This window comes from Vulpes lagopus, chromosome 2, assembly GCF_018345385.1.
Source record: "Vulpes lagopus strain Blue_001 chromosome 2, ASM1834538v1, whole genome shotgun sequence".
Lineage (NCBI taxonomy): Eukaryota > Metazoa > Chordata > Mammalia > Carnivora > Canidae > Vulpes > Vulpes lagopus.
The window spans coordinates 163943256-163954210 of record NC_054825.1 but is presented as its reverse complement, the minus strand read 5'-3'; the positions used below and the strand labels follow the sequence as shown (position 1 = coordinate 163954210).

Below are 10955 nucleotides of genomic sequence, written 5' to 3'. Positions count from 1 at the left end.
GGAGAGGGAGAAAGAGAGAACCCTAGGGAGGCTCCAGGATGCCCAGTGTGAAGCCCAGTGTGGGGCTTGATCCCATGATCCCAAGATCATGAACTGAGCCAAAATCAAGAATCAGATGCCCAACCTACTGAGCCACCCAGATGCCCTGAAAAACTAGACCCATTCTGTGTGTGTGTGCATCTACATGCGTACATGCATCCTGAGCCTGACAAAGACAACCTGAGTGCAGTTTGAGAAGCCTTTATTGGGAGGGGAGGGAAGGAGCATCTGCTGGCTCCAGGAGTTGGGGCAGGAGGGGATCCTTAGAGGAACAGGAGGCCCGGGAGCAGGGGGCGGTCACAGGCCAAGGATTGAGCTCTGGGACCCCCACAGTCGGAGTTGCTGAGACGGCAGGGCCCACAGCGACAGCTGAGGGCCACGGGGAAGGAGACCATGGGGTCCACGCCAGGCGGGCATCCGGGGAGCCGGATGGAAGCAAAGTGCAGCTCATGGTAGGTGCACACTGGCTGGGGCACAGGTGGCAGGGCGGCTGGCAGCACTCGTACCTGTAGACCAGGAGAGGGATGGAGGGGCATGACTACCTGCCTGTGGTCAGGCCCTCCCCTGAGCTCTCCCGCCGCCCCCCAGGTCTCAAACTCAGGTGTCCAGCAGACCCTCTGTGCTCTCCCTCCCTTCCTCCCACATGCCCAGCTTTGACTTCCAATTCCCCAGCCCCTGCCCAGGGGGTGGGCCATCCTTCCATCCCAGCTGCCGTTTTACATCTGATGTGGGCCTGGCCCTGAGTAATCCACCCTGAAGCTGAGGTGGCACCCGTCGTTCCCAGTCCAGCAGGGCTGGTCCCCATCATCCCCTGAAGCTCACCATGCTGGGGCAGTAGCCGGCACAGATGGTGGTGGTGAAGGTGATACAGACCGGGCAGGCTTCGTTCTCAGCAGCCAGGGTGGCGTTGATGGGCCGGCACAGCGGCCGCAATGGCCCCCTGGATGCCCACACCCCACCCACACTCAGCAGCAGCCACAGCAGCAACCCCTGGGACAAGGCCAGTGTCTCAGGGCCAGCCAGACATCTTTACTCTGAGCCCTTACCCCCCCCCCCCCCCCAGACATTCAAGGACCCAGCTCCCCTGCCTGACATCTTCCATTCAGGACCCATCCCTCCCACTTTGATTCTCTGCCCCTGATACTCAGGAACCCCAGATCCTCCCACACTGCAGAGTCCCACCCTCAGGCCCTGCTCCACCTGCCTAGGGCCCTCCTGGCAGAAAGCCCACTGGCTGTCCCCATCCTTCTAGAAGGAAGCCACCTCAATCAGGTTGTAGGACTCTCCCCTCCTTGTGCCAGCTGAGGCCTGGATGGAGTTGCAAAGCACCTGGGGGCCCTAGTCTTACCTGGAGCGTCTCCATTCTCAGTTCCTCCCCTGTGATGTTTACCTGGTCTTATAGTTGCAGGCTGTGGGGGTGGCAAGGCCACTGGGGGTGGCGGTATGATGGGGTAACCTGGACACTAATCTCTCCGGGGGCGAGAACCAGAAAAGGTCAGGGAGGTGTGCAGGAGTGGCTCCGTGGAATGCCCCTTACCCCCACTCCCTGATAGGCACCCAAGGTGAAGCTGACTTCATGACTGGATCCTCTGGTGCCTCAGGTGCTAGCGAAGTCATGCTTGGGCCACAGGAAGCCCTTGACCTTGCCCAAGGTGGTACAGCCTCGGCTCTGCCCATCGTGGTGGGAGTCTGCAAAGCTGGATGGAGCGCGCCCCTTCCAAGGTGACTGGCGCAGACCTCAATTCCCCTCCCCTCCACCTGCCATAGACTGGAAGCCATTCCTGTCCCACAGTTTACTCTCTTGGGGAGGGCATGACTTCAAGATCGGATTCTGTGCCCTTAGGCGGGGTTCCACCTGCACGCTGGCGTGCCTTCCTCCCGCATGGAATTCAGCGGCAGCCCCATCTCCCCCACCCTCAGGCCCCCAGAGCAAACCATCCATGGGCGTGGTTTAGGCCATTTAACGCAGTTGACTAATAAGATAAGCTCCGCCCCCTCTGTCGCGGAGAGCCTGTCCCTCCCGCGAACCCACAGCCCCAAGGTACGTTTTCAGCTCAGCGCCCACCTCCCCCCCAGCCCCTAATCCGGTCAACCCTATGGTCCAGTGTGGGATTCGCCGGGCTCACGACCCAGTGGGCGGGGCCTGGCCGCCGCCTCGCTCCCACGTGACGGGCGGGGTTCCAGATGGCTCCGCCCGGCCGGGGGGGCGAGTCCGGGGCGGGGCTGGCGCTGCGGGCTCAGACGGCGGCTGGCTTCATGCTGCCGTAGCTGGAGTTCTCAGTGCGGTAGGCTTGCGGCACTCTGTAGATGCCCGGCACCGGCTGCCAATGCGGGCCGCCCCAGGGCAGTTCCAGCGGGCAGAAACGGTCGAGCCGGAGGAGTGGGTGCACCGGCGGTCTGTAGGACTCCTGAGCCAGAGACAACGACCCACGGTGCGGCACGGCTCTCGTCATCGGGTGGACGTGGGGCAAGCGGATCCCTGGCGGCCGAGAAGGGCGCGGGTCATGGCCCCAGGCGTGAGGCGTCTTCTGGAAGCTCCAGTAGGTCAGCGAGTCCTTGCGGGGATATCCAGACAACTCCTTCCTGTTGATGGGGAAGGGACAGCTGGATCCTAGGGACAAGTCTGAGAGGTTCAGACCTCGCGTTCTGAGGACCCTGTAGACCTGCACTCCTGCGTTCCGAGGCAAGGACGTTTGTAGGAGTCGGGGACCCCCTAGGAGGATGGGGGCTGAGGACTGCTAACCTGAATTCCTGGATTCGATGTCCTTAAGGGCCTGGAATTTGGAGTTTTTTCGAACCCTTGGAAAGGAGTATCTCGGAACCAAAGTAGACCCCGCCCTAGATCCCTAGGGCCCCGCCCCTGGTCCCCCCTCTTGGACAAGGCGCAGGTTTCAATTTCCTGAGAGCTGACACTAAGAATACTTGGGCGCTAAAAGAGGTAGGGCTGGGGCCTGAACTTCCGGTTCTTGAGTGTGCAGGAACTGAATGAAGGCTGAGGCTACTGAGTCGGACAGGGGAAACTGACACCCAGGGCCCGCATCCCGCCAGCTTATGCTGGGGGCCGTGCGGAGCGAGGACCCAGCTCACTTCTGGTAGGCCCGGAAGTCCTTGGCCGAGGTGGTCAGATAGAGCTGATGACGGTCCAAGATGCCCTGGTCAGATACTGTGAAAAGCCGTCCGGCCAGCTCGGGGTTCTTTGTCCAGGGGATTAAAGCCTGACGAGGTACGGGGAGGAAGGCATGAGCAAGAGAGAGGTTTCATACCGCATTCCAGGACCTGGGTCCCAGAACTCAGGATCCCTCCTTCGACCCAACAGGTTCTCACATTCTCCTGCAGAATCCTTCCTGACCAATCAAACGCAAGCCAGCGCACTTTAGCTTCGCTACCCAAATCAGAACCCTTATTAGGGATGCTCCAAAATACTAACATTTGAGGGTCAACACATAGCCCAGCCCCCAGCCACAAAAAAAAAAAAAAAAAAATCTTTCCAGGTCCGCCCGCAGACCCTCGGCTTCCACCTCCCGCCTGCTGGAATTCAAGCCGCACCTCGGGCAACCTTTCCTCTTTGCTCATCCTCTCCAGGAAAGCCTAGCCCCGCCTCCTCCCGACCGCGGCTCGGAAAGTTCAAGGCTCGCCCCCACGTGCCCGCCGCCGCCCTGCTCTGACCACAGCCTCGGAACCCCGTCCCGGCCCCGCCCCGGGGATTTACGAGTTGTGGCCCCAGCCTCCCAGCTGGGATTATGGTCTCCAGCCCTCTCCGCCTCCTGACCCTACCTCAAAAGGACGGAGCTCCACCCCCAGACTCTGTAACCTGATTCCGTCCCAGACCTTTTGGTTAGGACCCCGGACTCATAATTGTCCACCCCAGGGTCTCCTCGTCTGGTCCCCAGCTTCAGAGCCCCTCCGCCCCCGCCCCCGCCCCAGGCGCTACAAGCTCTGTCCCACGGTGGCAGCAGGTCTTCTCCGCTACCTGGGAAGGGCCTCCGCGGAGGTGGTCTGCAAATTCCAGGGACTGGGGCCCGACGTGGAAGGTGGCGGGCTGGTCCAGGCCCGGCCAGCCGGTGTACTGAGCTTTCATCTCACTGCACTGGTGCTTCGCGATCAGCGGGAGGCGCCAGCCGCGGTGCCTGAGCTGCGGGAGGGCGACGCAGGGTTCCCACGTGAGGGTGCAAGGCACTCCACTGCGATCCCCAGCCCTGTCCCTGCGGACTCTGCATCCCAGAGCCTTACCTTTTCTGCTAAATCCTTGATCCCCACAGTCCGCGTGGGGTCTGAAGGCTCTGGGGCCCTGGGCTGTGCGTAGGGGCCGCCCTGGGTCTTAGGTATGTAAGCAGAGCCAGAGGTGGTCTCCCATCTGCTGATGACCTCGTCAAAATCCCAGACGTGCAAATCCTGCTTTGCGGCCGCGGGCAGGGGCTCCGCGACCGTGGACTGGGAAGAAGGACTTCAGCTAAAAGAAGTCAAGTCCAGCCTACGAGCCCTGACCTCTCCCAGTCAGTCCCCAAAACTTTCCTCCCTCCAGGTCCAGTCATCCAGGTTTCCCTGGCCTCTCTTCTTTCAGACCCAGGAGTCGGGGACTCTCCTTCAGTCAGAGAGGAGTCCACGCCCCCAATCCCCTTTTCTCTGGGCAGGTGTCTGGATCCCCAGGCCTCTCCTTCAGACACAGGGGTCTGGACCCCAGTCTCCTTCTAGCGTGAGACCTAGGGTCCTCTTACCTGCATGGTGGGCGGGGGAAAGGGCACAGATGGGATAATGTGGTGGGCGACACTAGTGCTGGTGAGATGCCAATTGGTCCAGGACCCAGGCGCCTCCGTCCCAGCGATTGGGGGCCATGGGGGGCCATAGCGCAGAGCTAGGGTCCGACCTGCCATGGTCCTTCCCCTGCCGGATAGCCGCGCAGGAGCCGGCTTGTTGTTGCTGTCGCCCCAGGTAACAGAACCCGCTCCCCCCCCAACCAGCCAATAGAAGGCCTGCAGGTGTGTGGATGGATGGATAGGGTGAGAAAGAGACCCAGGCACAGAGGGACAGGGACTTTGAGGGAGGGGCCCGGAAACTCAGAGAATTGGGGGAGGGGAGATCAAGAGAGAGGAAAGGGCTGTGAAGGGCAAGTGGGAGGAAGGGGAAATAAAAACTCAGAGTTTTAGGGAACTTTAGAGATGTAAGTTGGGGGAGACAAGAACCCAGAGGGGGAGGAGAACAGAGACCACCCACTGCATCAGGGAATCCATGAGAAACAGCCCTCTTTCTGAAGGGGTCCCAACTCTCTCAGCCCCCTCCTCCCTCTGCCAGGCCTGCCTACCTCTGGGGTAACGATTTCCAGACTTCCCTAGGGCGCTCCCTCCCTCCCTGTGTGTGCTGAAGGAGTCAGCCTGGGGCTTGGGCTTCGTCTGTCCTGCCTGCCTGCCTTTGATTTGGTTGAAAACTTCCACCTGGATATGGGGGTGGGTGACAAGGGAGAGACCCACAGACAAGTACACAGGGAAATACTTAGCGAAAAGAGAGGGGAGGGAGGGGATATGGAAAGAGCTTTGATGGGAATGAAATACAGAGGAGAATGGGTGAGAGACAGTGAATGAGAAACAGAGATAGAGAGCCCACTGACCCAGAGATGAGACAGAGAGGGAGGTGACCAAAAAAAAAGAGGGTGTGAACCACAGACCTGGAAACTGAGTCAGCCAGGCACCCCACCCCCGCGCCGCCCTGGCATTCCTACCCTTCCCAGGGGCCCCAGTCTGTGTTGGTGGGGGGTGGGGGATGGGGGATGTCTGTGGTCTCTGTCTTTAGCCTAAAGCTGGTTATAAAAGAATGTGTGTGAGGGATGCCTGGGTGGCTCAGCGGTTGAATGTCAGCCTTTGGCTCAGGGCGTGATCCTGGAGTCCTGCAATCAAGTCCTGGAGTCCTGCGATCAAGTCGATCAAGTCTCACATCAGGCTCCCTGCATGGAGCCTGCTTCTCTCTCTGCCTATGTCTCTCTGCCTCACTCTCTCATGAGTAAATACATAAAATCTTTAAAAATAAATAAGTAAAATAAAAGAATGTGTGCATGTGTGTGTCACACACATACACACACAGGTAAGATATGGACTGGTGATGCATGAAGGGGTCTCCTGAAGGTGTGAGATCTACCCCTGACTTCCCTTGTCACTTCCTCACTTTAAAGACTTTTTGGTTGGGGCACCTGGGTGGCTCTTTGGTTGAGCATCTGCCTTTGGGGTCATGGGATCCAGTCTCGCATCAGGCTCCCAATGGGGAGCCTGCTTCTCCCTCTACCTGTGTCTCTGCCTCTGTGTGTCTCTCATGAATAAATAAATAAGATCTTTATAAAAAAATTTTAAAAATAAAGACCTTTTGGTCAAGACCTCTGCTTCCTTGGCTCCCATTAGCTCATCCACTAACCCATTCTTCAGATGGGGAAAAGTGAGGCTACTTTCTGCAACCTGGCCCGGGTCCCACTGACCCCCTCACTCCAGCCTCTGGGACCACTTCTCCTTTTGGAGTCTCCTGAGTCCACTCAAAGCCTATCACTGCCCATGTGACTTCTGATCCTAGCCAGGAGTCAACTGGTCAGAACCTTATGCCATACTCAAGTTGTACAATTCTAAGGCCTATTTCTTTCCCAATATGGGTAAAAGTTAGGACAGAAAAAGAGGAATCAGACAGAAACCTGATCCAATTCCCCAACAGGGTTAAACTCTCTAGCATCCTGATCACTTATCTCATCCAATCTTGCTTGTGCTCCTACTATGATGGGTAGCTCACTACCTCAAAAGAGAACATTCTAAGATAACACTTGCTCCATCTGATCAGGTAAGATTTCTCATTCAAACCCCAGCTTCCAGCTAGTTGCTTGTATGTCCCAGTTTTTACACTCCCTCACCCACTTCTTGACACATCACTTCCTTGTCACTCTTTCCAGGGTAGGCAAGATGTCCTCTGAGATCAAGTGGTTTGCAACTTAGAAACCGATGGCCTCCTATGGTTAAATCTACCAGAGTTGATCTGACAAATTGTGTATTAGCACTGATAAACAGTAGACACTCAGAAAAAATATTGACTGTTATTATCATCACCCTCAAGTTCATCCAGAAGAACTCCTATTCATCCTTCAAAACCCCATTTGGTTTCACCACCCATCTTGCATGGATTGCACTCAAACTCAGAAGGCTGTGATTTTGTGACCATTTTACAAGTTCCCAAAATGAGGTACAGCACACCCAGGCCTCCCCTGAGGTTGCTCAACTGCCAGCTGTCTTCTTCCTCTGCCCGCTTAGTTCTTGAGCCTGGGCCTCAGGCCCGACCAGTCCGGCTAAGGAGCGTGCAGACACAGGCAGTGTCAATCCGAATCCATCGCCAGCCTACACGGCCCTGGGCATCAGCAGTCAATGCCCGCACATAGGACTGTTTGGCCTTACACTCAGATACCCAGTGCCTCCGGTCCACACCCCGGCAGCCCCCTCCACTCGCACCAGGGCTGCTTTCCTCAGCACTGTCAGCTTTGCAGCGGGTCTCAAAGAAGTACTGGCGGAGGGGGCTGCCACCAGCCGCAGGAACCTCGCCCAGCACCTCCACCTCGCGCCCACGCAGGTCCACGGCTGTCCGGCGGTCTGTCACCCAGCCACTGACTGCATCACACACAGCCAGCTCTCCCCGGCGACTTGCTGGTGCTGTCTCACTCACCCCTCGCCGACTGCGATTGGCAGGGCTGCCTGCTGGCTCCCCAAAGGCCCCGGCCTCCAGCAGGAACAGCAGAGGGGGCCCGGCAGGGGCGCCCCTGGACAGGACTACTCGGGGGGACAGGAGATCCCACTCAGGTGCTAGAAATGGGGGTAGTGGTAAGGGTGGGGGCTGGGGCTCCATCGGGACACTGGGGAGAAGGAAAAGGAAGAGGATGGGGAGGGAGCAGGAGGCACTGGGGAGCATCTCGCTGAGCACCTGAGGATAGAGACCGAAGCTGGGGTTAGAGATGAGCATAAAAACTAGTGGGGGAGGGCCCCCCCCAATGCCAGAACCATGGGGGAGGCCTTTGTTCTAGAACCTTGGGGGGACCTTATATTCTAGGACTCAGATAACGCCAAAGCTTCTAGGTTAATCATATTCTACTATGGTTACTGAAAATAGCCAGCAAATCAACAAATGGATAAATACAGGCTCAGAGAGGTGAGGGACTCATATGAGGTCACACAGCCAGCAAATCCCAGAGGTAGGACTTAAGCCCTGTCAGAGCAACTGCATTCTGCATCCTACCCCCACAGGGGATGGGGACACTAAGTCCTGCAGCCTAGAGGAGGTTTGGGGTTCCAAAATTCGGAGAAAGGCCACATTCCAGAATCCTCACAAGACCCAAGTTCAGCTCAAAACTGCCAATGAAAGGCAAGACATTGGGCAGCCCTGGTGGCTCAGTGGTTTAGCACCTGCCTTTGGCCCAGGGCCTGATCCTGGAGACCTGGGATGGAGTCCCATGTCGGGCTCCCTGCATGGAGCCTGCTTCTCCCTCTGCCTCTCTCTTTCTCTCTGTCTCTCATGAATAAATAAGTAAAATATTAAAAAAAAAAAAAAGAAAAAGAAAAGAAAAGAAAAGAAAGGCAAGACATTTTCTCTCGGGGCACCTGGGTGGCTCAGCGGTTGAGTGTCTGCCTTTGGCTCAGGGCATGAACCCAGGGTCCTGGGATGGAGTCCCATATCCAGCTCCCCGAGGGGAGCCTGCTTCTCCCTCTGCCTATGTCTCTGCCTCTCTGCAATATTCTGGAAGTCTGTGGTTCTGGGAAAGAGCGGTGCAGAGAGAAGTGGGAAGCAGCAGGTGGTTACCAGACCTGTCAGCACCTCCTCCACCTCCAGGCTCCAGGGCTGGGGGCCCCCAGGCTCTGGGGGGCCCCTATGGGGGACACAAGTGGTCCCCTCTTTCCTGACATCTCAGGAGAGGGAAGGGACAGCCACCTAGGGGAAGAAGGAAACAGGCAGGTTGTACCGGCAAGTGGGGGAGGGGACCTGAACACTCTCCAGAGTTCCTCTTAAAGTGTAGGGTACCCAAGAGTCAAGGCCGCGCCCCCTTCCCAGAGGCCCCTTCCCTGACCAGGTGATGGCTCCTGGCTGGGATGGGAAGCAGATGGGAGAGGTAGGGGAGAGGAGGGGGGAGGGGGAGGGGGTGTAGAGAGAAGAGGCTGGAAAAGATTACATCCTCCAGGGCCCATTCATCTCCCAGACAGGGCGGGGGCGGCGCTGGTCTGGACACCCGGGTCCCCAAGGGCCCACACTCAAGAAGCCCTGGGTCCCTGAGGCTGCTTCCTGGAATGTTCTATCCTCACAGGACAGGCCGGGGCCCGTCCCAGACTTCTACCGCACATACCTGGAGTGGCTGCCTGCCTTGGCTCCGAGATGGGGAAATGGAAAGAAGGGTGTGAAGGGACCCGACTATGCTGATCCAACCAGGACCAGGAGGCAGCTACCTCCTCCCTCAGACCAGAAGTCCTGGTTCCCGGCTGCCACCTCCCTCAGACCCAAAGTCTCCTCCGTCGGGAGTCCAGATCCCCAGCTCCCTCGCTCCCACGCTGGGGTCCAGGCGCCCAGCGTCCTCCTCCCACAGACCCAGGAGTCCAGACCCCCAGCGCCCTCCTCCCTCAGATCCGGGAGTTCTGGAGTTCAGGACTCTCTCCCCCAGGTATCCAGAACTACGTACTCCCAGAGCCCCTCCGCCCGAGGAAGATTTGGGCTGCGGGTCTGGTCTCCTGAGACCCCGCACAGGGTATCGGGCAGCCAGTCTGGGGAGTGCTCCCCTCCTGCCTCAGTTTCCTCCGCCAAGCCCCGCCTCCGCAGGCCCCGCCCCCGTCCCTCCCTACCCGGGGGCAGGGCGACCCGGACGCCGGAATCCCGCGGGAGGAGGCGCGGAGGCTCTTACCTGGGGCGCCCTCTCCGGCTCCTCCGCTGCCCCTGGCGCGGCGCGGCTCCTCCTCCCGCTCGCCGGCTGCAGGGACGCCCGCTCGCCCGCCGGCTCCGCGCTGCACACGCTCGGGAGGGCCCGCGAGGGGGCGGGGGCGGGGCGGCGCCCGACGGCGGAGGAGGGGCCGGGGGATCCCGCCTTCCACGCGTGCCGGGACCTCGGAAGCCCGGCCTGGCTCGCTCAGCTCCTGGCCCGCCTCGGCCCCGGGAGGCCGGGCGCCGTCCCCCTGCTCCCTCAGACCGGGGGGTCCTCACCCCCAGCACTTCCTCCCTCAGACCCGGGAGTCCTCACCCCCAGCATCCTTCCTTCCTCAGACCTAGGAATCCTCATCCCCAGCCCCCTCTTCCCTCAGACGCAGGGGTCCGGGCCCCCAGACCCCTCCTCCCTCAGACCCGGGAGTCCTCACCCCCAGCATCCTTTCTCCCTCGGATCCAGGAGTCCTCAACCCCAGCTCCCTCTTCCCTCAGACCCAAGAGTCCTCACCCTCAGCCCCTTCTTCCCTTTTCCTTCAGAACCCAGGAGTCCAGCCCCCCAGCCCCCTCCTGCCTCAGACCCAGTTCTCACCCCCAGCCCCCTCTTTCCCCAGAACCCAGGAGTCCAGCCCCCCAGCCCCCTCCTGCCTCAGACCCAGAAGTTCTCACCCCCAGCCCCCTCCTCCCTCAGACCCAGGAGTCCTCACCCTCAGCCCCCTCCTCCCTCAGACCCAGGAGTCCGACCAGCAGCTCCCTCTTTCCTTAGAGCCAGGAGTCTGGGCCTGAGATTCCTTTGCGTTCTTTTGCCAATGAAGTGTCAATCCCTGGGCAGATTCCCACCCTCTGCTCTCATCCCCCCTTTCCCAGGAGCTCTGGGCCAGACATTAACCAGCTGGACTTGGGCAGCGATAAGGCCCAAGGTCCTGGGAGACAGTGGATATGGGGGGCTCTCCCACAGAGTCCTCTCTGCTGGAATTTCCTGGGTGGGGACTGGGGAGAGGGTCTGTCCT

General features: G+C 59.3%; 2 protein-coding genes across 3 annotated transcripts; both read right to left on the bottom strand.

Moving 5' to 3' along the window:
* Window positions 1-72: 72 nt before the first annotated feature.
* On the bottom strand, window positions 73-1716 carry LHB (luteinizing hormone subunit beta). Its single transcript, XM_041734420.1, has 3 exons — window positions 1682-1716; window positions 862-1066; window positions 73-545 (listed from the first exon to the last, which is right to left on the bottom strand). Exons 1-3 carry the CDS (start codon window positions 1714-1716, stop codon window positions 303-305), a joined length of 483 nt encoding a protein of 160 aa, XP_041590354.1. The 3' UTR covers window positions 73-302.
* Window positions 1717-6039: 4323 nt separating this feature from the next.
* On the bottom strand, window positions 6040-10432 carry NTF4 (neurotrophin 4). 2 transcript variants are annotated; one of them, XM_041744730.1, is made up of 3 exons: window positions 9932-10432; window positions 8850-8973; window positions 6040-7971 (listed from the first exon to the last, which is right to left on the bottom strand). In XM_041744730.1, the coding sequence occupies exon 3, from the start codon at window positions 7957-7959 to the stop codon at window positions 7327-7329; it is 633 nt and encodes a 210-aa protein (XP_041600664.1). In that variant the 5' UTR covers window positions 7960-7971; window positions 8850-8973; window positions 9932-10432; the 3' UTR covers window positions 6040-7326. The 2 variants fall into 2 exon arrangements, with proteins under 2 accessions (XP_041600664.1, XP_041600665.1); XM_041744731.1 differs by lacking the exon at window positions 9932-10432 and adding an exon at window positions 9713-9883.
* Window positions 10433-10955: the final 523 nt, after the last annotated feature.